This window comes from Liolophura sinensis, chromosome 4 (assembly GCF_032854445.1).
Source record: "Liolophura sinensis isolate JHLJ2023 chromosome 4, CUHK_Ljap_v2, whole genome shotgun sequence".
Classification (NCBI taxonomy): Eukaryota; Metazoa; Mollusca; class Polyplacophora; order Chitonida; family Chitonidae; genus Liolophura; species Liolophura sinensis.
In genome coordinates, this window is record NC_088298.1 from 24,126,150 (window position 1) to 24,149,769 (window position 23,620).

The 23,620-nt window shown below is 38.3% G+C and overlaps 1 protein-coding gene across 1 annotated transcript in view; it reads left to right on the forward strand.

Moving 5' to 3' along the window:
- The window catches only part of LOC135464538 (low-density lipoprotein receptor-related protein 1-like), a 187,374-nt gene that overhangs the window by 54,515 nt on the left and 109,239 nt on the right, over positions 1-23,620 (forward strand). Inside the window, 2 exon segments of the mRNA XM_064741962.1 lie at positions 12,258-12,395; positions 23,320-23,442. Of these exon segments, the coding sequence (XP_064598032.1) occupies positions 12,258-12,395; positions 23,320-23,442 (261 nt within the window).

The following is a 23,620-nucleotide window of genomic DNA, read 5'->3' on the forward strand; positions in this document are numbered from 1 at the left end:
ACATAGAGGATTTAATATTGTTGCACTTACATGTATAAGCTACATGGACAGTGGAATGTCTGCCAAATGGAGCACTTTTCTTACATGTAAGTGCATTTTGAATTGCAGATGTCCAAATGTTTGTAATATGTCATACAAAGATAACATTGTGTTTGAAATGATGACCTCATAAGGTTGTCTTGTGTGGTATGCAATATATACATATACTTCATTTAATTGTGTTTACAGTTAACATTTACATGATACAGAAAACTGTCTACATCTAAGTATGGAGATACCCTAAATGTCCTAAAATTTTGTCCACAAAAGTGCATTTTTACAGTCACAAAATTAGTTTTGGTGATGAAACTTTCAATTTTCCAGTAGAATGTCATCCCATGTTTGAAGGAAAACTTAAAACACCTTTCTAAAATTAATAGAACTCTCAGAATAAGGGAAAATGAGCAAATTAGTCATGGCCAAACTTTTTGGTCATTTAGGGTATATCTCTATAGCCCATTCATTTGAAGAACGATGTATGATAAATACTCTGCTTATCTCCCTTATGTTTGTAATGACTCTGGTCCCTGAGCACTTATTTTCCTCTCTAAATATCTAATGAAGAGTTTGTGGTAGCCACATTTGACCCTGAAAATTCCTTTGGCTCTTAAATTCACTTTTCTGACATCAGTGATTATGTCTATTCCATCATACAGGAGATTTTAACCAATGGGAGGTCTTTTTGCTGGAGTGCTTGACCTTAACTGACCTCTAGACCACACACCATCCATCACCATGGTAACCTTTTGGCAAGGGGCGTAGCCTATACACATGCGTCTTGTGAATTATTAGCTAATTGTGACTGGTTTATCAGAATTGGGGGAACCACAGTCACATTTTACAGCAATTGTAATATTTAACAGTTTTGACACTCTGACTGCAGTGAAATACATGTACTTCACTGCTGTTGTTTTCATTGCTATAATATACATGTACATGTAAAATAGCATGTTTCATTGTATTTATGCGGAAAAGAGTAGATGTGTAGTAGACTCTCTGTAAACCGACAATAATCGGGACCGAACAAAAAATGTCGGTTTAGTCAAGATGTCAGTGTATCAAACATGAGCAAGTACAACAACAACAACAACGTGTGAATTGTACATATATATACCTTTAATTAAATTTGTTAAAGAGCACAGTGATGCATAGCAACAAACTGGAAAGAAGCTGATCTGTACTTTATTACGTACGCACGTACATATCTAGCTACTGTTTTTTTTGCTACTTCATGCAGTGGGGGACAATCATCTCTTCAGTAATGGAGGTCAAGCGTTCTTAAATTGCAGTGTTTTTGCCTTTGGAATTCTTCTCGTAATCGTCCAAATACAACTGTTGCACGGTCAACCGAAAACTTGTCAGCTAATTCAATTTTTGTGGGCTTAAGGTATGTTTCGTAAGCTTGAATATGTTGAACTTTATCACTCAAGTTCATTTCCACACAGCGACGCTTCGCTGGTCTACTGGCCGTGGTCAGATGTTGTCATGGGAATTTGTGATGGCAACTGTTGTTTGAGGCATTTATGTTCAGTCACTGACTCATCTTTCACTCACAGAGTGACTAAACTGTGATCTCTGCAGGAGGTATGGTACATTATCAAGACAGGAGATCACCACCTGCTGAAGTACATGTAGGTAGAGTTCACATTGGCAGATTATCTCCAAACTTGGACTCCATCAGACGCCATGCGACACGCTGCGCCGGATTAGACAAGACAGATTAGCACTCACTGGAAATGTTTGTACTACAAACCACTGTCTCTGTGTTCAGAATAGATGAGAGTCAGATTACTGAAGGCAAAAATGGAGCAGAAAATGGACCACAAGATTTTGTCGGTTTTGACGAGATGTCGTTTTATTAAGGTGTAGGTGTTGAGAGAGTCCACTAAAGTGAAAATCCTTAAATCACTGCCACTGTAATTCTTGGACCTTTTCGAAGGTTTGCAAGGTGTTGATTCAGTCATATTCTGAAGGCATTGTTCTGTGTTGAACGATAAAATTGTGCTTTTTGTACATCCATCCAATGTAGTTTTGTCTCCAAAATCAAATCAATAATGCGCATAATTTGCTCTGAAAGTTGCCATTTTACATGTGAAAAAAGGTTGAGAGATTAGGGTATGTGTACATGTAATTATCAGAATGAAAACTTACCTGCTTTGACTGTTCCTTTGGTACATGTATCTACATACTGTATACACCTTAATCCACGATGGATAATCAGGTGCATGTATGTGCATTTCTTTTTTTTCTTAAGAAAAATTGTTTATTTTGATTCTCCAACAGTATCTACCTGAATCTTTTCCAAGTTGGAAGGCATACATTCATGAAATTATGTCACTCTCCGTCGGTTGCGCAAGTGATAAGAAAGATTGTTTCTTTTCATTGTTTGATGGTAGCTGTCTGAACCTGTAACATATGGGAAGACATACATTTATGAAAAATGTCAACTACTCTTTATAGTTTGCTCCACAAGTGATAAGAAAGATTGTTTCTTTTGATTGTTTGATGGTATCTGTCTGAATCTGTACCAAGTTGGAAGACATACATTCATGAAACATGTCAACTACTCTTTATAGTTTGTTCCACAAGTGATAAGAAAGGTTGTTTCTTTAGATAGTTTGATGGTAGCTGTCTGAATCTGTAACATATGGGAAGACATACATTCATGAAACATGTCAGTCACTCTTTATAGTTTGTTCCACAAGTGATAAGAAAGATTGTTTCTTTTCATTGTTTGATGGTATCTTCATGAATATGTACACAGTTGTAAAACATTCGGTACGCTGTAAGTTCACGGAATATGTAACTTTGCTCCACCTGTGATAAGAAAGATTGTTTCTTTTGATTATTTGATGGTATCGTCATGAATCTCTATAAATCATCCAGTATCAGGAAGGCCGAGTCTGTGAATCACTATTTATGTATTCAGCCGGCGTGGTCTGGCACGAGTCCATCCCATCAGCCATGCCTGAAGGCTGGTTGAGCGAGGTATTCCTAATGAAAGGAAACAGATTGCATTTGTGTGGCGCTATTCCACAGTGGGTGTATGTTAGCATTCTAACAAGGATTACCAAAAGCTGCCAGGTGATAAGGCTTGGATATGGTTACATACCCTAATTCTTTTGGAAAATAAACACATGAATATGTTTTTTCATCAGATGAACTAACCATGTGAAGATAAAGAAACTCAGTATTTCTGCTAAAGTTACATGTATATTGGCTAAAACGAGCAGACAAGGTGTCTCATCAACAAAAAGAATTAGGGTATGTGTGTGAGTACATGTAGCTGTAGTCAGACCTGTAGCTACATGTAGAATTAAATCAAAAGGGGCTGTTTGTGCAAAGGTACGTTTTTCCAAAAAAGGGGCAGGCTGGCAAATTTCATTGCTTATCTATTAGCATTGTGTTAGATAAAAATAGGGGCTAAAAAAAAATACTATAAAAATAGTGCAGCACACTTCAGAAAAAGACTAACTAGAGGTTTGTATAGCTATGACAATGATCTCCTCTTAAGTGATTATTATGAGGAATTAATATGTGTACTGTAATGTGCTGCTTGCAGCATCCATAGCATTTCAACAAACGCTGGTATGATATAGAAGACACAGCTACCTGTGTATAACAATCTAACCCCAAAACTCCAATGTGTTCTTGGTATTCACCCAAAGAATTATGCAACATCCTGTTGAATCTGTCTGATGTGAGAAGTCAAAGAGTTGCCAGACATAACTGTTTCAGCGGGCTGGCATTTCTTAACGAGCATATTGTCTTTGATCTATTCCTTGACATAATTCCTCTTGGGCATGTTGGGAATAGGAAATGAGGACTGTTGTTTACATCTTGTACTTTTGATCTCATCTTCTTGCAGTTGAATGTGTACATGTACATACCTGTATGATACTTTAATACCTGAGCGTTCTCACGGCATGATACTCAGCCTAGCTATTACCTGTATAATGAACTGATGTATGTATGATGGTTACATCATTTACATGAAGAACCAGTCTGGATTTGGCCTCGTTGTACCACATGTAGATGTACATGTATTAAAGAGTTGTGAGTGTAGTGTAGGGCTTGGTTGGTTGTCTGCCTTTGGCTACTAGATGTAAGGGACGGTGGGTCTGCCACTGGAAACTAGACTGACTTATTTTTGGGGGGATGGGGGTAAGGTGGGGTAAAATCTTAAATGCATACATCCTGTTTTTTGGGATTTTTTGTTTTTTATTCCACATATAGTGTATGATATCAATACCCATATTCTTCAACATTTTTACAAATGAATGAGCAACTGTCGGTGCAGTTTATGCACATTTTAAATTTGATTTTGGAGATAAAACTAGGTGTTGTTTATGAATGTACAGGCCGAGTTACTCATTCAAGAGAGCTCCACCAGCACAACATTCAGTCATCTATAATGGTTGTCTGCCAGCAACCTGCAGATGGTCGTGGGTTTCCCCCAGGCTCTGCCTGGTTTCCTCCCACCATAATGCTGGCCGTCATCGTATAAGTGAAATATTCTTGAGTACAGCATGAAACACCAGTCAAATGGATAAATGTATAATGGGTGCATCCTTCAAAAGTCATCCTGGAATTTTGCATCTAGTACAGTACATCATGTGGGAAGCATTTTGGGTGGAAATATGGTGGATAGTAGTTGATTGTGTCTATTGGCATTGATTGGGACAGTATAAATAGGACATATAAATACCACTGGAAACTGTATGAAAACTACCATCACATATTTTTTGGTTGTAAGAGGTTGGGGTTGGGGGGTGGGGGGTGGGAGGTGTAGGAAGGCTGTGCTCAATAAAATTACATGGACCCTGGATGGGTTTTTGTTTTAAGAGCTGTTTTTATGTGCTGCATCATGTGTACATGTCAGAAGAATTTCTTTCAAAGACAAAAAATGCAAATTGAAGCAAAGCTCACTTGTAACATTTGGGGCAGGGAAATCCAGGGTCAATCCCGGGTTGAGTCACACCTAAGCCTTTAAAAGAGGATGTTGCAGCTTCCTTGCTTGGTGTTCAGCATTAAGTGAAAGTGCAACGACTGGTTGACCCACATCAGTATAATGGCTTGGGCGGGGCGGCTTACTTGCCTTCGATAAGTCCTCTCAGTGAAGCAGCACTAAATAAAAGAACGGCGGAAATCCATCCTGGAACAAGGAGGCACATTACACGCACTCTAAGGATTCCTTTGTCATCATACGACTGAAAAATTGTTAAGTACGTTAAATCCCAAGCACTTACTTAAGCTTGTAACATTATTCATATGGTACATGAAGACCACGGTAGAATCCAGGTACTTAACTGCTTTTTGTTTAGTGCAAAGGAGAACATTTATAAACATTTTGTTTACAGTTGTCTTACAACTGACCTTGGCTTGTCTTTTTTGTTATCTCTCTCCGAGATCCATGAGGCCCAGCAGTGATTTCAAGCATTTAACAGGTTTTAATTCAGTGAAAAATTAAAAAAAAATATACAATTTTCAGTGCTCTTTCCAGTGACACTTCAATCCTTCTTGTCTTTTAGTCTCCTTCCACATTATACCATAAGTGAGAAGCTGTTTTCTGGGAGAGACTTGTAGGTCTATGTGGTATTCAGGACAACAGGTGTTTCTTGGATGTCCAGACAATACCAGGCTTTCAAACAGTCTTGTGTTCTTCTAATGTGGCTTACAGCACTCTTCTGTTTGGTTTTCCGGAAATAGACCGTGCTCGAGTTCTCTAAGAATGTCTTGAAGTCATTGCATTACCAGATGGTACATGTACATGTATGCTGTTGAACAGGTGAAGGCTCAAGAGTTGTTGTGAACCCTTAGCCTGTATACAGTTCTAAAAAATTAACACACATTGAAAGCCCATGCAGACGTTTTGCTAATTCTCATGCTTAAGGGAAACTTAAGTGTATTAAGTTGCTTCTGTTCTTCCGTCTGTCTGTGTAACAGTTTGTCATACTTTGGTTTCGTTCATTTTTGTGTCAATAACCAAATTTCTGAAGTCAGCACACATGTGTTAAGAGCTTAGCTATGTTAGCTGATCATTTTGCCTGTGTCTGTTTCTTCTGTAGATCTTACAGAGATGTTTTCAGGTTCTTTTGGAAGGTACATGTAAGATGATTCTTCTGTAGATCTTACGGAGATGTTTTCAGGTTCTTTTGGAAGGTACATGTAAGATGATTCTTCTGTAGATCTTACGGAGATGTTTTCAGGTTCTTTTGGAAGGTACATGTAAGATGATTCTTCTGTAGATCTTACGGAGATGTTTTCAGGTTCTTTTGGAAGGTACATGTAAGATGATTCTTCTATGGGAAGAATCTTAAATTTCCACACCAAATATAATATTTTGTTTTTATTAGAGTATATGTGCCTCTAAAAATGTCACACTTTGGACAGTTTTTTTAGGTCAAATGTAGTATTTGCAAACTTGGCTGGTGTCAAAGTAATATGAGTATTGGCTGGTCTGGATTGCCAGTACATGTATACATACTTGACATATACGTCCCGCACTGGACAGGCGGTCCTTTATGGTTTCATTTTTTTAAGGTGTTATAAATGTATTTTAAGCCCTGGCCAAACAGCTGGTGTCGAATTCCTCTTACAGCATTAATAGTTTACCAGACATGTAAATGTGGTGGGTAAGGTCTCCCCCCAAGGAGGGCAAGAGTTGCCAAAGGTCAGGACAAATGTCTGTAAACATCCAAAGACGACCAACCTTAAAATAATAAACACTGGAGACAGCTAAGGCAGGGGAAGGAAGTGAGAAGTGTGGGGGAAGGGAATAAAAGATGGAAGATCTACTGTTGATGTACTGGGAAGGAGTTTCGAACTGTGTGAGTTTCGAAATGTTAGGCAAACTAGATATTGGCTTGTTCATTCATTGATAATTATTAAGATTAAAAATCGAAAAAAAACAAAAAAACACAGATTACTGAAACTCTTCATCCTTTTGCATGTGTGTAAGGTGTTTATTCAAGCATATTCTCAAGGTATTATTGCCTGTATACTGATAAAATTACACTTTTTGTGGAGCCCTAATATTGGTCAGTCCTACCAATGTAGTTTTGTCTTCGAAATGGAGTTAATAATGTGCTTAAATTGCACTGAAAGCTGTTCTTTCATGTGTGAAAATGTTGAGAAATTAGGGTACCTGTTTATTACAGGTATACATGGAAATGCAGTTTTATACTAGTATATGTATGGCTTAATTAGGACCAAAATACAGGTACTACATGTATACCAAAGTAAAATGAACAAAATATATATCTAAAGGCAAAAACTACACACATTTTGTCTTAACCAACAAATTTGTAACATTAGGTATCTACAAAAATCTTATGTTAAACGTTCGCAATCCTGGTTTTTTTTTTGCTTGATGAGAATATGCGTTACAAATTTATGTAAGTTTGTTTCATGTGACCAAAACCAGTTTACAGTTTCTTCATGCTTTTTGGTTATTAGCTATCTTTCATGTGTCTTTCAGGATGCCGACGAAACTTTTCATTGTTATCTATCAGATTTATCGGTTGGGCATTTTTGTTTACATGTGGAAATGTCTGTAAAAGCAATATGTCTGCATAAATTGGTTCAGGTGGGTTGTTTTGGTGTCTTGGTGTGTATTTTTCAAAAGGCAGAGGCACCATGCACTGTTGTTTGATATCAGATTCTGGTCAGGCGGTATAACCTTCAGCGTACATTTTGACTTGGTTAGATTGCAGAATGACATTTAGTTCTCCCGGAAGCCTTTATACAAGTTCTTCACAAGCGAGGTTTTTTTTTTTTTTTTTTATCTCTTTTTTTTTTTTTTGTCTTTGTCTTGCAGCAAACATCATTAGACTGAATCTGAACACAGCTGGTTTCATTGAGTGCTCTTTGTCAGTGGCATCTTTACTTCTCTTATCCAAATGCCATCTGTCTGTATACACATGTGGATCTGTACCATGAAGGGTCTTTTAAAAGCAGGGTTTTAAAAAAAATTAAGCCGGTAGATTAATAGTTTCATATTTCTTGTGAAATTTTCTTTTTTCTAAGATAAGTTTTTCAAACACATTCTTGGATTCAGTTGATTTTATACCTACCTGTATGTATAAAGTCCTGTAAGGCTTGGACCTGAAGTTACGCTACCATGTACAGTGTACATGCATGCTCCACTAAAATACTTTGCCACTGGCTTTTGTACTGAAGCTCTGACTGGTACCTTGCATGTAATTTAACAAATGAATTGAACTTTGAAGAATCACCATGCAGTACCTGTAAAATTTACAGTACTGTGAAATGTACAGAAAGGCAAAACAAACCAGTGCGAGTTGGATTTGAACTCGTATGATTTTCATCTTTGTGTGGCGTCGTCTTTTCTGTAAGGGGAGTTGCACCTTAGACGACTAAGCCAGTGATTTAAGGATGAGCCACTAATAATGTAAATATTTATAATGGTGTATGTAGCTGGGTGCACTTTGGTTGTAGAAATTTTTCTGTACATACAAATTATGCAATGCTAGCATTTCTGGTGAAGGTGTAAAGGGTTGTTAACATTAACCATATGGACAAGTACAAGTGAGATACCCCTGAGGTACCCATGACAAGTACAAGTTAGATACCCCTGAGGTATCCATGACAAGTACAAGTTAGATACCCCTGAGGTATCCATGACAAGTACAAGTTAGATACCCCTGAGGTATCCATGCATCTGCATCTGGATTCCAACGTTCCCGACAATTCTTTTCTGTGAATGAAGAATTTGTACTACGCGGCGCCACTATCTGGCCAGCATTCTTCGGCGTTTCTAGTAAATTGGTGTGGGATGTTTCCATAGATTCTGAATGGCTCAGACATGATCTGATGACGGCATACCCGTGCCATATGGCGTAAGAGTTTAACCCCTCTCTCCTGTGAGCATTTCTGTGGTTTTGTTTTGACGCCTGGTCTAAATTTCCTGGAGACACTGGTGGAATTTGGAGGCCACCAGTATGTGTGCCTCCTGTTGGATGTTGGAGTTTTGTGTAAAGAGAATATCATGAAGTGCCCACTTATGGTGAACTCTCTTGTTCATACAGGATTCGTGTGCAGTAACAGATTATGGCCTTAAAATGACAGAAAAACAGGGGAAAGATCACTGAGATTGAACTACTTACATGTGTGTTTAGACCTATATGTAGACATGTACCTTTGCGTACCTGTACAGGTACATGTAACTTGTGTTTTAGAATCGTTAATTAATAAATTACATAAAATGCCATCAACATTAATTGCTGTTTGAGTGTACCTATTATTTTCTACACATACATACATATATATTTTGTATTTATCACGTCCAATTGACTTTCTCACCATGATATGGCCTCAGTATTGCTGAAGTGGTGTTAATTAATCATTCAGTCATACAATCATTCCAATTGACCTTATTCCTTTTCATTGTGTATGTTTTGATGTATGTATTTTAAAACTTCTTTATTTTTTGATTATGATTAATCAAAGTAGACTTAATACATCTAGTCATAAGAAGGTAAAAAAAAAAAAAAACCCCAGAAAACCTGTGATCTAGATGACAGCTGGATTTGAACTTGTGACTTCATTGTTCTTGTTTTCATGGAAGGGTGCAATAAAAAGAACTGGAACTTTAAAAAGTACATGTGAAGGCAATTTTAACTATGCAGTAAGTTTTATGTGATGCAAATGAGAACTAGATTGTAACTGTAGACATAGCTCACAGAAATATGAAGTGAATAAATGGTAATTTATTTAAAGAAAAAAAAATGCTGTAAAATTTTGTGCACACATATACATGTACATGTGCATACAGCCCACATGCATGTACACTGTACATGTGCTTACAGCTCACATACATGTACACTGTACATGTACACACAGCCCACATACATGTACATGTACACTGTACATGTAGGTAGATGAATCTATATCCAAAGATAACCTGTTGGTATAATGTGTCCAGATATCTAAGTTGATATCCAAAGATAACCTGTTGGTGTAATGTGTCCAGGATTCTGTTCCTATATCCACGTTATCAAGCCAGCTGGCTGAGTGTGTAAGTGCTATGTCAATAGCTATTACCCTTCTGTGAAAACCTCACTACAAAAACCCCACTGGTTTGTTTTTGCTGGGGCGACCCACCTGTCTTTGATGAGCAAATTCTTTGGCCCGTGGGCATCATCAGCGGTAAAGACAGCCCTTTAGCGAGTTTTGCTTTCTGAAGGAATTTGAGAATCAGGAAGAATGGTTATGTTCTGATGATCCACTTGTGTGTCTGCACTATAAACCACAATTTGTACTCAAATTTGGAAGTAACCGCACCATTCCAAAGCCTGAATGAGGAGTACACGCATGCGTGTAGGGGATGTTGTTATTTTGTGGGATAGAATGCTAAACTTTTGCTTTGTAAAAGATGTTTTACACATTATGCCTTTCTCCTCCCACGAAACTGCTTAATCATCATGCTGAATTTGTGTGAACATTTACATAATCAGTCAGTCAGTCAGTCAGTCAATCCATATATAGACTTAAAATCTCTGACATCTACCAGTAAGTTCCAGGAAGTTTAAGCATATTGTCATTCAGGGCCTAGTTTCACAGATATCAACAACTGAATTCAAGATATCACCATACATGTATGATGATCATACATATAGGACAATAGTATGGTGATATCTTGAATTCAGTTGTTGATATCTTGAATTCTTTTTATGATATCATTAAAGATGGCCACTCTATCCTGGACTTCATTGCGTAGGCGGCACATGCGATCTAACCAAAAACCGCGGGCATAATGATCATCCGACAAAGTTGTGTTTAACACCACTTCACCCGTCTGGAGTATTAGGCAAAATATGCATGTCCTTGAACACTAGTAATAAGTCTCTAGGAACTTTTTTGACAATCTTTATACCTCACGACTTGAGAGAAAATTTTTACACATTTTTCTGCACTTCCCAGTTTAATGTTCTTATACTTCAAAACTGTCAGCACCATGTTGCCAAACAGCACACAAGTTATATAGTATAAACTTAAACTGTTATGTCATAAAAAGACCTAGGAATGATTTTTACTAGGAATCATGGGATGTTTATGTCCTCCTGGCCACCCTATTTGATGATATCTTTGAATGAATTTGTGATATCATGAATTAAAATTGTGATATGTTGACATAAATTCGTGTTATCTGGAAAGATTGGAAGATATCAAGAAACATACTACATTCATTGATATCTTTTCTATTCTTCACGTCTTTAATTCTTTTTCTGATATCCATAAACTATTTCATGATATCTTTAAAATACACCAACATATCGGTAAGTGATTTCAAGATATCAGAAATGATTTAATGATCTCAAGAATGAGTTTATGATATCTTAAATTCTCAGTTCCCTGTCCATAAATGTGAGGTCTAAAGTGCATCAGTTTAACGCTTAAACTAACCGCAAAATTCGATTTATTGCTTTTATCCGCTATAAGAAACCACACTGACAATCCAGAGCCAATAGATTTTTGGACATGACAGCCAATTACGTGTATCACATGAAGCTTTCAGCGCTAGTGATTGGCCAAGTTCATAAGGGCTTCTACAACATGGTTACTCAGAGTGAATTGTCCGTCATTGCCATATCCTCAATGCTGAACTTCATCTTCTCAGCTTTCAAAAGTTTATAGAATTTTTGACATATTTTTTTTGTGCTAACTGTGTCATTTTTTCTATGTATAGACTGTATAGTGGCAGACTTTATGTTCATATTTATGACAATCCATGCTCTCAAAAAATCTTTCTGTCCACGGGCACAAAATAATAACACACTGTACATGTACATACAATAATGCTTGGCAGCCTGCATGTACATGTAGAGTTTGCTTTATTTATTTATTGTCCATGTAATATCTGTCATGGCAAGGCTTGCATTTAAACATTTAAAGTTGTTTTTCATGTGTGCGAAAAGGAGCATTCTAAATTTTCTAAATCTTTGAACCTTAATGTCAGAAATCATAACATTTCATACATGGTGTACATCTACATGTAAGTCTAGATCAGTTGTTGTTGTAGTCTGAAGTTCGTTTACTAAGTATAGTGTACAGTATCACACATGGACAAGTTTGACAGTAAGGCCAGTGGTGTGAGACGTAGTGATCATCTTATTAAGCGCATAACATTTGTGACCAGTCAAATACGTGTGAATGTAAGATAAATGAATTAATCGGTTGTTGTTGTTGTTGCACAGATTCTCGGTCTGGTTGTGATGCTGACACATTCCGCTGTAAATCTGAGCTGGCTCCGGGAGAACAGTGCATCTTCAAATCCTGGGTCTGTGATGGAGAAATGGACTGTCCCGATGGGGAGGATGAGGAACAGAACTGCGGTAAGTCTGTCTGAAATGAACTGTCCAGGTGGGGAGGATGAATAGCATAACTGCTGTAAGTCTGTCTGTGTCTGTCTGGTCATCTGTCTGCCTTTCTGCAATGGACTGTCCAGGTGGGGAGGATGAAGAGCATAACTGCTGTAAGTGTGTCTGTCTGTTCATCTGTTTGTTCATCTGTCTGCCTTTCTGCAATGGACTGTTCTGGTGGGAAAGATGAGGAGAAGAACTGCTGTAAGTCTGTCTGTCTCCCTGTCTGTCTGTTTAACTGTCTGTGCGTCTCCCTTTCTGTCCAAAATGAACTGTCCCTGTGGGGAAGATGAGGAACAGAGCTGACTTATACTTAAGTCTGTATGTCTGTCTCTGTCTGAAATAAACTATTTCGGTGGGGAGGATGAGGAACTAAGTGCCGTCCATCTGTCCTTATGGCGGGTGCTGAAGATGAGGGGCAAAACACTTGCCCTTCCGGGCATCCGGCAGGTACTGAAGACGAGGGACAGAACACTTGTCCTTCCGGGCATCCGGCAGGTACTGAAGATGAGGGACAGAACACTTGTCTGTCTATCTGTCTGTCTGTCTATCTGTCTGTCTGTCTATCTATCTGTCTGTCTATCTGAAATAGATTTTCTCCATTTGTTGCAGGATGTAATGAGCAGAAATGTTGCAAGTCTCTTTTTAGTTTAGCTCTGTCTACTTTACTGGTATTTCAAATGTTGAAACCATTTGTTGATACTGGATTGAGACTAACATGATCGCTGCATGTGGATTGGATGTTCTGGGGTTGTACATGTACACATAGGGCTCTTAATTGAAGATACCCAGGGTCAAGTTTTTCGAAAGCTTATCAGCTAATTTTTCTCGTATTTTAAATCTATTTTATATTTACAGTTTTGAATAAACTCAGGTTCATGTATCAATGCAGTTGTCCAAAGTCAGCATATTACACCAGCAGTTTTACTTGATATTTTATGTACGGTGAATGAGTTATTTTGGGGCTAAGTATAAAATTGAGGACTAGGTATTAAAAACACTGTTAAGATGAACCCAGATGCGGCTTCCCATTTTTCTGCATGTTAAAATATCAAGTGAATATATAGGTTTAAAACTGAGCTTCATGTTTAAGTATCTTGAGCAATAAAAGTGAATATATTGGTTTAAAACTGAGCTACATGTTTAAGTATCTTGAATGAAAAAGTGAATATATAGGTTTAAAACTGAGCTACATGTTTAAGTACCTTGAACGAAGAAGTGAATATATAGGTTTAAAACTGAGCTACATGTTTAAGTATCTTGAACGAAAAAGTGAATATATAGGTTTAAAACTGAGCTACATGTTTAAATATCTTGAATGAAAAAAGCGACTATATTACAGCCAAGCAAGTACATGTAACTGTTGTGAACTCGCTGTGGAAAGGTTGTGAAAAGAAATGTTTGCCAAGAAATTCAATGGAAAAGGAAAATTTCCAGTTAAAGAGTGGGTTGAAATTGCCATCACGAAGCCTATGTATCTTCACGGTGTTACATCTGTGCGTGCCTGGGATCAAGTAGTTCAAGATTCGATGGAACCTTTTTATTGAGCGTCAAATGATACGACAGGGATTTGTTGGCACGAGTCGGGGTCTTCCGACAGTTTGGCTCACTCCACGAGCCTGTCAAGAGAGTATTTAATGACATCGCTTTTCGTTTTAACCCATCATGCCAGCAGGGCAGTCTCCAAACATCGACATGACGACTAGACGATTGCGTGAAGGACTTCAGGCCTTAGACTGAACATATGGCGCAGTCCCTTGTCCTTAGAAACCCCAGAGTGCCCGATCATCTATGAATCTCATTTGCATAACTCTACAGAGCTCGGACCAGAGCTTTTGCCTGTCTCTAGCTAGCTGAGCTCATATTGAAAATGATGTAGTATTGACTTAAGTTAATCTTCTATTATGAATATTCATTTTAATATTAATATTCGGACTCTGAATGGGCATTTCTTTGTTTTGTCCTTTGAAAAATGGCTAAGGTTGTACATGTATTCCAGTAAACAAAAGGACATGAATTTTTTTAGCCCAATTTAATCACAGTTTTTATGTGCTGAGGGTGTAAGAGATCTGACATACTAACTCTTGGCAAGAACCTTTTCGATATCACATACACTTAAGTGATGCATTGCGCCCTTGATATGAGTACATTCCTGCTTACAGTGTACGTGTAGACGTCATTGTAGCTGCTAAATTCACCACTGAAGGGGTTTTTAAAACATACTGTAATTGTAAAAATGAAAACAAGCACTGTGCAAATATATTGTTTTTGCCCAAAACGGGCTGCTTTTAAAGTATTTATTTTAGTCATGAACCGCATGACTTATGTGGTCAGATTTAAAGCATTAACTGAAAAATTTATCAACTGAAACTGAATGAATGTATGGAAAACACTAGTTGACTCAATTTGTCAACCCGGTGCATGTAAATGACCTAAACGCTAGTTTACTCAATTCGTCAACCCACTGCATGTGAATGACCTAAACGCTAGTTTACTCAGTGTGCCAACCCACTGCATGTAAATGACCTAAACGCTAGTTTACTCAATTTGTCAACCCACTGCATGTGAATGACCTAAACGCTAGTTTACTCAGTGTGCCAACCCACTGCATGTAAATGACCTAAACGCTAGTTTACTCAATTTGTCAACCCACTGCATGTGAATGACCTAAACACTAGTTTACTCAGTGTGCCAACCCACTGCATGTAAATGACCTAAACGCTAGTTTACTCAATTTGTCAACCCACTGCATGTGAATGACCTAAACACTAGTTTACTCAATTTGTCAACCCACTGCAGGTGAATGACCTAAACGCTAGTTTACTCAATGTGTCAACCCACTGCATGTGAATGACCTAAACACTAGTTTACTCAATTTGTCAACCCACTGCATGTGAATGACCTAAACGCTAGTTTACTCAATTTGTCAACCCACTGCATGTGAATGACCTAAACGCTAGTTTACTCAGTGTGCCAACCCACTGCATGTGAATGACCTAAACGCTAGTTTACTCAGTGTGCCAACCCACTGCAGGTGAATGACCTAAACGCTAGTTTACTCAGTGTGCCAACCCACTGCAGGTGAATGACCTAAACGCTAGTTTACTCAGTGTGTCAACCCACTGCATGTAAATGACCTGGAGTTTCGTCGACAATAAAGTTGCACATTTTGCCTGATGGTGATAATTATTTTAGAAAGGCGTTGTGAAGAGATAGTCCTAACAGGATATATGTAAGCTAATAGAGACTTGGAAAGTAATATTTTAGTTAAGGCATTTATTTGCTATTAATAATACTCTGTTTGGGAGGAAATTTTAGGTATTTTAAACTAAAAATGGGGAAGTAGTCTAGCTGTCTCCAGTTGGTGTTGTCTGTTGAAATGACTTGACTTAAAAGATCAATACTCATTTGTAGCCAAAAGGAGGGCTTGATCCCTGGGTCTAATGTGTGTGCTTCAGAATTGGCTGCACAGACAAACATAAATGTGTCAGTTTTGTGAGGATTCAGATTAAACTGAAACACAGGTGCTGTTTACTGCGCATTTACAGACGACCTCAACACCACACGGCATTGTTTGCTCTGTGATTGGCCTGATATGACCTGTGACCTTTCGTCTGTGGTGTGTCTCTCAACAATAGTCAGAGTGTATTTATTTAACCCCATGGACAATCAGACAATGGAGCTGATATAGCTCAGTGATTAGTTCCGGTTGTCTGTGATTTTGGGCTAATGAAGAGGGAGACACACATGTGGTTGTGTCAGTTTTGATGATATTTAAACAAGGCGATGACAGATTTATGTGTAAAAATAGCTGATAAGATCAAGATAGCTACATGTAAATGTAGGACAACACGGCATGCATGACACCTGTACCCCTAGTTTTTGGTAACTTCATATGCATTTTTTTGTATGTCTACCTCAGACAAAAGATATCAAAGATCTACAGGTACATGTATAGACTTCAGTGTTGTCCTTCAGAACAGGTACATATATGTTGAAAGTTAAGTATGCTTTTTCTCAGCTCATGTGCTTTGCTCTCTGGCTCTATGTGAGAAGGTCAGCCAGCAACCTGCAGATGGTGGTGTGTTTCCCTTGGGCCCTGCATGGATTCCTGCCACCATAATGCTGGCCTTCGTATAAGTGAAATATTCTTGACTGTGGTGTAAAGCACCAATTGAATAAATGAATAAATATATTTTTTGTAGGGCACTGCATTTAGTGTATTTAGCAAGGGCTGTTGATTTTCTGCAGCCATAAAACTGACTGCTAGTGTATAAGTGGTAAGTTCTCGAGTAGATGTGGGTATTAACCAACAATCAGATAAATAAGTTCCCTGAGTTTTTTTCTCAACCTTTTCAACCACATGTGCAACAAAATATTGAGGACATTCTGAGAAAACTAAGGAGTGCAAGAGAAATAATTTGTACCGTTTTACGAAGCTTCCATCTTGACAATAACACAAACAATTCATTTTAGCATCATTTTTATAATAATTGTATGTATAATTCCCCCACTGAAAAAAATTAGTGCTTTAGAAGTCTTTTAGAGGTTGAAGATTACCAATAAATATGACCATAAATATGTGTGTGAAGAAAATGAAATGAATAACTGGAACCATGTAAAGGAAGATTACTTGATTAGGAAGGAAGATTAAAGTGGATTATGAACCTGTTTATCAACACAAACACAGAAAAAATTACAAATATGTTCATTGCTACATCACATGACCCGAAACTGGCTTCATCTTCGACAAGCAGACAAAGAATTCCATCATGGTGGTGTTGGAGCTATTCTGCCTTGATCACCCTTCGAGGTTGACACTGCTGGTTATGTCAGAGTGCCTGCACTATTACTGAAGGCTCTAATACCGGGATCTTGTTTATGCGGTCTAGAAATTCGCTGACGCCTTGGCAGAATTAACTGTTGAAAAATGAGTGTCTTTGTTGCCAGAATATTGATTTTTTTCCCTCCCCTCCCCTCAATCCTTCTTCTCCCTGCTTTCCTGGTGCAGATAACAGAAGTAGAGGCATCTCTTTCTCTCCGCAGCACGTCTATGATTGTCTGCCTTAAAGCAGACTGACTGGCATAGCTCGCAATGACACAATTCTGCAATGTGCTGCGAAGAATTTTTTTTTTTTATTTCTAATTCCATTATTGTGTCAACGCTGATAGCTCCTTGTGAGACAACGGGTCGACGGGTCAAAATATGAAAGGCAAACTTAATTCATCAGCGATATCTGAAGAGCATGTCTTCACTGAGGCTGGTGAGGCCGTGCTGTTTTGGATCTCTGTTTTACTCGAGAAAAAAAAAAGAAAATTAAATTTAAAAAATTGACAAATCTGTTTTAGACTTATAAAGTTAAATGCAAAAACTGAGAGGTACAAGTACCTGTATGAATGTTTAGCACGTTTATGTTAATCATTTTCCTCTCCGGCCATAAGTGGGAATGTCTATCAGCAACCAGGTGGATGGTCGTGGGTTTACCCTGGGCCCTTTTCAGTTTACTCCCACCATAATGCTGACCACCGTCGTCTAAGTGAAATATTCTCAAATACGGCGTAAAACACCAATCAAATAGAAAAATAAATATGCTACCAGTTTCCTCAGACATTAATGACCAGATTGAGAATTAGGATTTGTATTAAAGGAAATCAGCAAAATTTAAAATCAGCAAAAATTTAAGTCTGTCTGGTATATATTGTGACTCAGGGGTGTATGTTGTGTTGACGTGGTACATTGTACCTTAGACGTGTTTTAGTGGGACAGCCTAAAAATACATCACTGTCAATATATCCTGTACATGTGAGGGTTGGTTGTCAGGTGTCAATGTATCCAGCACATGTAAGGGTTGGTTTGTCTGGTATCAATATATCCAGTACATGTAAGGGTTGGTTTGTCTGGTATCAATGTATCCAGTACATGTAAGGGTTGGTTTGTCAGGTGTCAATGTATCCAGCACATGTAAGGGTTGGTTTGTCTGGTATCAATGTATCCAGTACATGTAAGGGTTGGTTTGTCAGGTGTCAATGTATCCAGCACATGTAAGGGTTGGTTTGTCAGGGTGTCAATGTACCCTGTACATGTAAGGGTTGGTTTGTCAGGTGTCAATGTACCCTGTACATGTAAGGGTTGGTTTGTCAGGTGTCAATATATCCAGCACATGTAAGGGGTTGGTTTGTCTGGTATCAATATATCCTGTACATGTAGGGGTTGGTTTGTCAGGTGTCAGTGTATCATTGTTATACATTAGTGTATTCAGTTGTAGCATGACGGGTAGCAAACAGCCAGTTGGAAAATCCACAACAGGAAACAGTTGACTAAACTACTATATGTTGACCTAAAATTTCATTTAAGATTGTACATGTACATGCAAGTTGCTAAAATTTGCTGCTTCTGACATTAATCTCTATACCTGAAAAGGTAGTTTCGAGGTTTATTTGAAAACTAGATTAGATAGGCTAACATTTTACCTATAACTATTAAGTTGCAAATTTTGCTGGATTCTAGAGTTGTGCTGATCTTGGAAAGGGGGAGTGTTTGATTGGAGGGTACGTGTATTTGTACGGCCACACTGTAATTTGTAACCTCTTTGCACGTTTGCAAGGTAGTTATTCATGTTTATTCTGAAAGCATTATTCTGTGTAGACTGATAAAATTATTACTTTTTGTGAAGCCCTGAATTTGACCTACCCATCTAAAATAAAAATTAAATTGGGTATAAATTAAGCTGAAATTCCTTTTATATATGAGAACGCTGAAGAGTTATTGGATGTACATGTATCTTTCAGGAAAAAAGTTTCAGCACTGAAAATAATAATATTTCATGAATTTCCTTGTATTCAGATTTTGTCCATGCAACTCTTAAAATTACATTGTTTAATTACAATCTGGTAGTTTATTTTTGAAAATGGTGTGTGTGTGATGGGGGGATGATCGGGGGGGGGGGGGGATTGAGGGATATTTCGGACGTCTGGACATGATTTAAACTAAAGATTTGTTTGTTGAAACATGCAGCAGTCAGCTTACTTTATCATGCCTACATGGAAGCAGTGTTCTAACAGCTGTAGTTCAACTAAAATAGTTATCTCCTGTAAAATTTAAATAGCTAACTCCTGTAAAAATTTGAAAGTAGGAAAAACGACAAAAAAAATATAATTGGTGTTTGCCTTTATATTACGCCAGAAGCATGCATTAATCTCTCCTTTCATTCCCATGCCTGAAGCGGTGTTCTAGCTGACAGGACACTGCCAGGTTCAACCCTTTGTTCCGTTAAAGCTAAGCTGATGTTGCCTTGCCGGGAAACAAAGCATGGTGTAATGATTTCAACCTCTTCCCCTCTGTGAATTCACGCCTGTTCTTGCCGCTACATGTATTGCTGCTGGAAGGCTAATGTAATAAGTGTCTCTGATTACAGAGATATTATGTGCCAGAAATCCGTGCTCGCTGGAGAAAAGAAAGAACGCACTGATTTATGGTAGCTTTGTCACTCTCAAAAATTGCACTAATATTCTTTATTTTTTTTTTAATAGTGGTTTTTGGAAATTTTATTATAAAGCTTGTGCTTTTAAAAGATTCATCCATGCCTTAGTTGTATCAGTAATTATTGATTTCTTAGATTCATACATGGATTCCTTCATTACTCAAAAAATAACTTGGCACAAAAAAAAAGAAAGAAAAAAATCCCATTAAAAAAAATGATTGAAATAGGATCGAGGTATGAAATTCAAGCGTTCACACATGAATGGGATTCTTTGATATGTCAGGGCTTGATTATCTTGATGTTTCGCTTCAGTAGTTTCACAATTCGATATTTCGGGGTTTTTCTTTTGGAAATCTCTTTGTTTTTTATTTATTGGGATTTAGAAGGTGACTTTCACTACATTTTTGTAGGGCCAGATTCCTATATATTCATTATAGTGATAATGGCTGGGATTGACGAAAAGTAATTTATCACAGGCATGTCTGTGAAAGTGAAGATCAAAGCATTAATTGCAGTAGGTATCTGAGGCTGAAATCTAGGAGAAATGAATCCCGTGAGACGGACACTGTACCAGGGTATGACCATCTAGATATATTATCTGAAAATGCCCCGTCATGTAACTGGCCGGTGAACAACTGTCTGCCTGTAGGTTGGTTTTCGTCACCAATTTTCACAAGAATCAGTCGGAAACCATCAGTAGTCCTTCCAGTGACAACCTTTTGAATTATTTATTTCTACTTCCTGTACAACCTCCAGGTATATCTTCAGGTATTTACCATGCATGATTTATACATGTACATGTATGTATATAAGTGACATTTTTTCCTATGCCCAGTAACAAACTACACGTACATATATCCGGTAATGGCCCTTACTTTGTCCAAATTGTGGACATCATTCATAGAAAACAAGGAGACGAGGAGACAAAGAAACCAGCAGGCGAAATCTCTGATTAGGTGTTTCTGTGAAATTATTCATCAGGGCAAATTACTCCGCTGTTCTGTGATCCTTTGTTTGCCATTTCCCCTTCTGCCCAGCTGCTATCAGCCGTTAAAGGACAAACAGACCCACACTGTTCCTTCAAGGCTGATATTGCTGATCTGATTTTTTTTCCTCGCCGATGTTCAGGCATTAGGGTTTTTATCTGATAAATGCCTTTAGCGCAGACTGTCATGGTACAGCATTGTCCTGGCTCATCTGTTCACCAAAGACGTTGTGGTGGTACAGCATTGTCCTGGCTGATCTGTTTACCTAGGACGTTGTGGTGGTACAGCATTGTCCTGGCTCATCTGTTCACCAAGGACGTTGTGGTGCTACAGCGTTGTCCTGGCTGATCTGTTTACCAAAGACGTTGTGGCGTTACAGCATTGTCCTGGCTGATCTGTTCACCAAGGACTTTGTGGTGGTACAGCATTGTCCTGGGTCATCTGTTCACCTAGGACATTGTGGTGGTACAGAATTGTCCTGGCTGATCTGTTCACCTAGGACGTTGTGGTGGTACAGTATTGTCCTGGCTGTTCTGTTCACCAAGGACGTTGTGGTGGTACAGCATTGTCCTGGGTCATCTGTTTACCTAGGATGTTGTGGTGGTACAGTATTGTCCTGGCTGTTCTGTTCACCAAGGACGTTGTAAGTGGTACAGCGTTGTCCTGGGTCATCTGTTCACCAAGGACGTTGTGGTGCTACAGCGTTGTCCTGGCTGTTCTGTTCACCAAGGATGTTGTGGTGGTACAGTATTGTCCTGGCTCATCTGTTCACCAAGGACGTTGTGGTGGTACAGCATTGTCCTGGGTCATCTGTTCACCAAGGACGTTGTGGTGCTACAGCATTGTCCTGGCTGTTCTGTTCACCAAGGACGTTGTGGTGGTACAGTATTGTCCTGGCTGATCTGTTCACCAAGGATGTTGTGGTGGTACAGTATTGTCCTGGCTGATCTGTTCACCAAGGATGTTGTGGTGGTACAGCATTGTCCTGGTCATCTGTTCACCAAGGACGTTGTGGTGCTACAGCATTGTCCTGGCTCATCTGTTCACCTAGGATGTTGTGGTGGTACAGCATTGTCCTGGGTCATCTGTTTACCTAGGATGTTGTGGTGCTACAGCGTTGTCCTGGCTGATCTGTTCACCTAGGACGTTGTGGTGGTACAGTATTGTCCTGGCTGTTCTGTTCACCAAGGACGTTGTGGTGGTACAGCGTTGTCCTGGGTCATCTGTTTACCTAGGATGTTGTGGTGGTACAGCGTTGTCCTGGCTGTTCATGTCTCCGTTAATCTATTGAAAAAAAAAAAATAGAGAAGAACTTTACACACTGTTAATCGTCGTCATATGACTGAAAAATTGTTGAGTACGACGTTAAACCCCAAGCACTCTCTCACTCACACACTGTTAACAGTGCTATTATGTACATATGCTGTATAAATACTGTTGTTTTTGTTTTCTCTGGTGGTATGAAACATCCGTCCTTCATGCAGTAGCAATGTAAACTATAATGTAAGGACATAGCTGGAGAGTTCAAAACCAGTCAGAGTCGTTTTGTCAGCTGATTCTGTTTTCATTTTAGCTCGCCTGCTTAAATTACAGCAAGAGCTGGTGCTACAACTGGTGTTTCCAAACGATTATAATCAGAACAAAAATAGCAGAGACAATGTTCATTGTTATTGTGGCTATCAGGTTTTGTACATTTAGAGTATACTGTTAAAGTATACATAAATATACATATACATATATACCGTACATATATACCATACATATTTATCATACATATATACCATACATATATACCATAAATATATACCATACATATATACCATAAATATATACCATACATATATACCATACATATTTATCATACATATATACCATAAATATATACCATACATATATATCATACATATATACCATACATATATACCATACATATATATCATACATATATACCATACATATATATCATACATATATACCATACATATATACCATATATACATACCATACATATATACCATACATATATACCATACCTATATACCATACATATATACCATACATATATACCATACATATATACCATACATAACCCTGAATGACCATAAATTTCATCCATGATTAAAATTACCATTTTTCCTGATTCTGAGAGTTCTATTGGTTTTAGAAAGTTGTTTTGAAGTTTTAGTTGTTCGGAACATGAGATGATATTCTGGTGAAAAATTGTAAATTTCACCCCGAAAAGTAACATTTTAAAAGGCCCTTCCATGCGAGATGTGTATTCAGTCTAGCACGTACTGTAAAATCTCACCCTTTTAGTATCACATTGTCGTCACTGATCTGGTTTTAATGTATCTGAGGTAGGTGTTTTATTATGTTGTGAATATGTATGGATGATGCTCTTACCTGTTGGGTTTTATTTGTATGTTTCAGCTCCGCCCACCTGTGAGGTTGGTAAGTTCCAGTGTAAGCACCTGGCTGTGTGTATCCCTGAGGGGTGGAAGTGTGACCAAGAGGAAGACTGTGAGGATGGCTCCGATGAGGACCCACAGCTCTGTGAGTAGGACAAGGGTGGAGTCGAGGGAGAGGTAGAGAGGTAGTGTAGGGGCTGTTAAGGGAGCACAGCCCTTAAGTAGAGTGGGGATAGGGGTGGGGGTGTCTGGTAGAGAGGTAGTGAGAGGGCTATGAAGGGGCCACAACTCTGTTAGGAGGATGTGTGTTTGGGGGTGGGAGG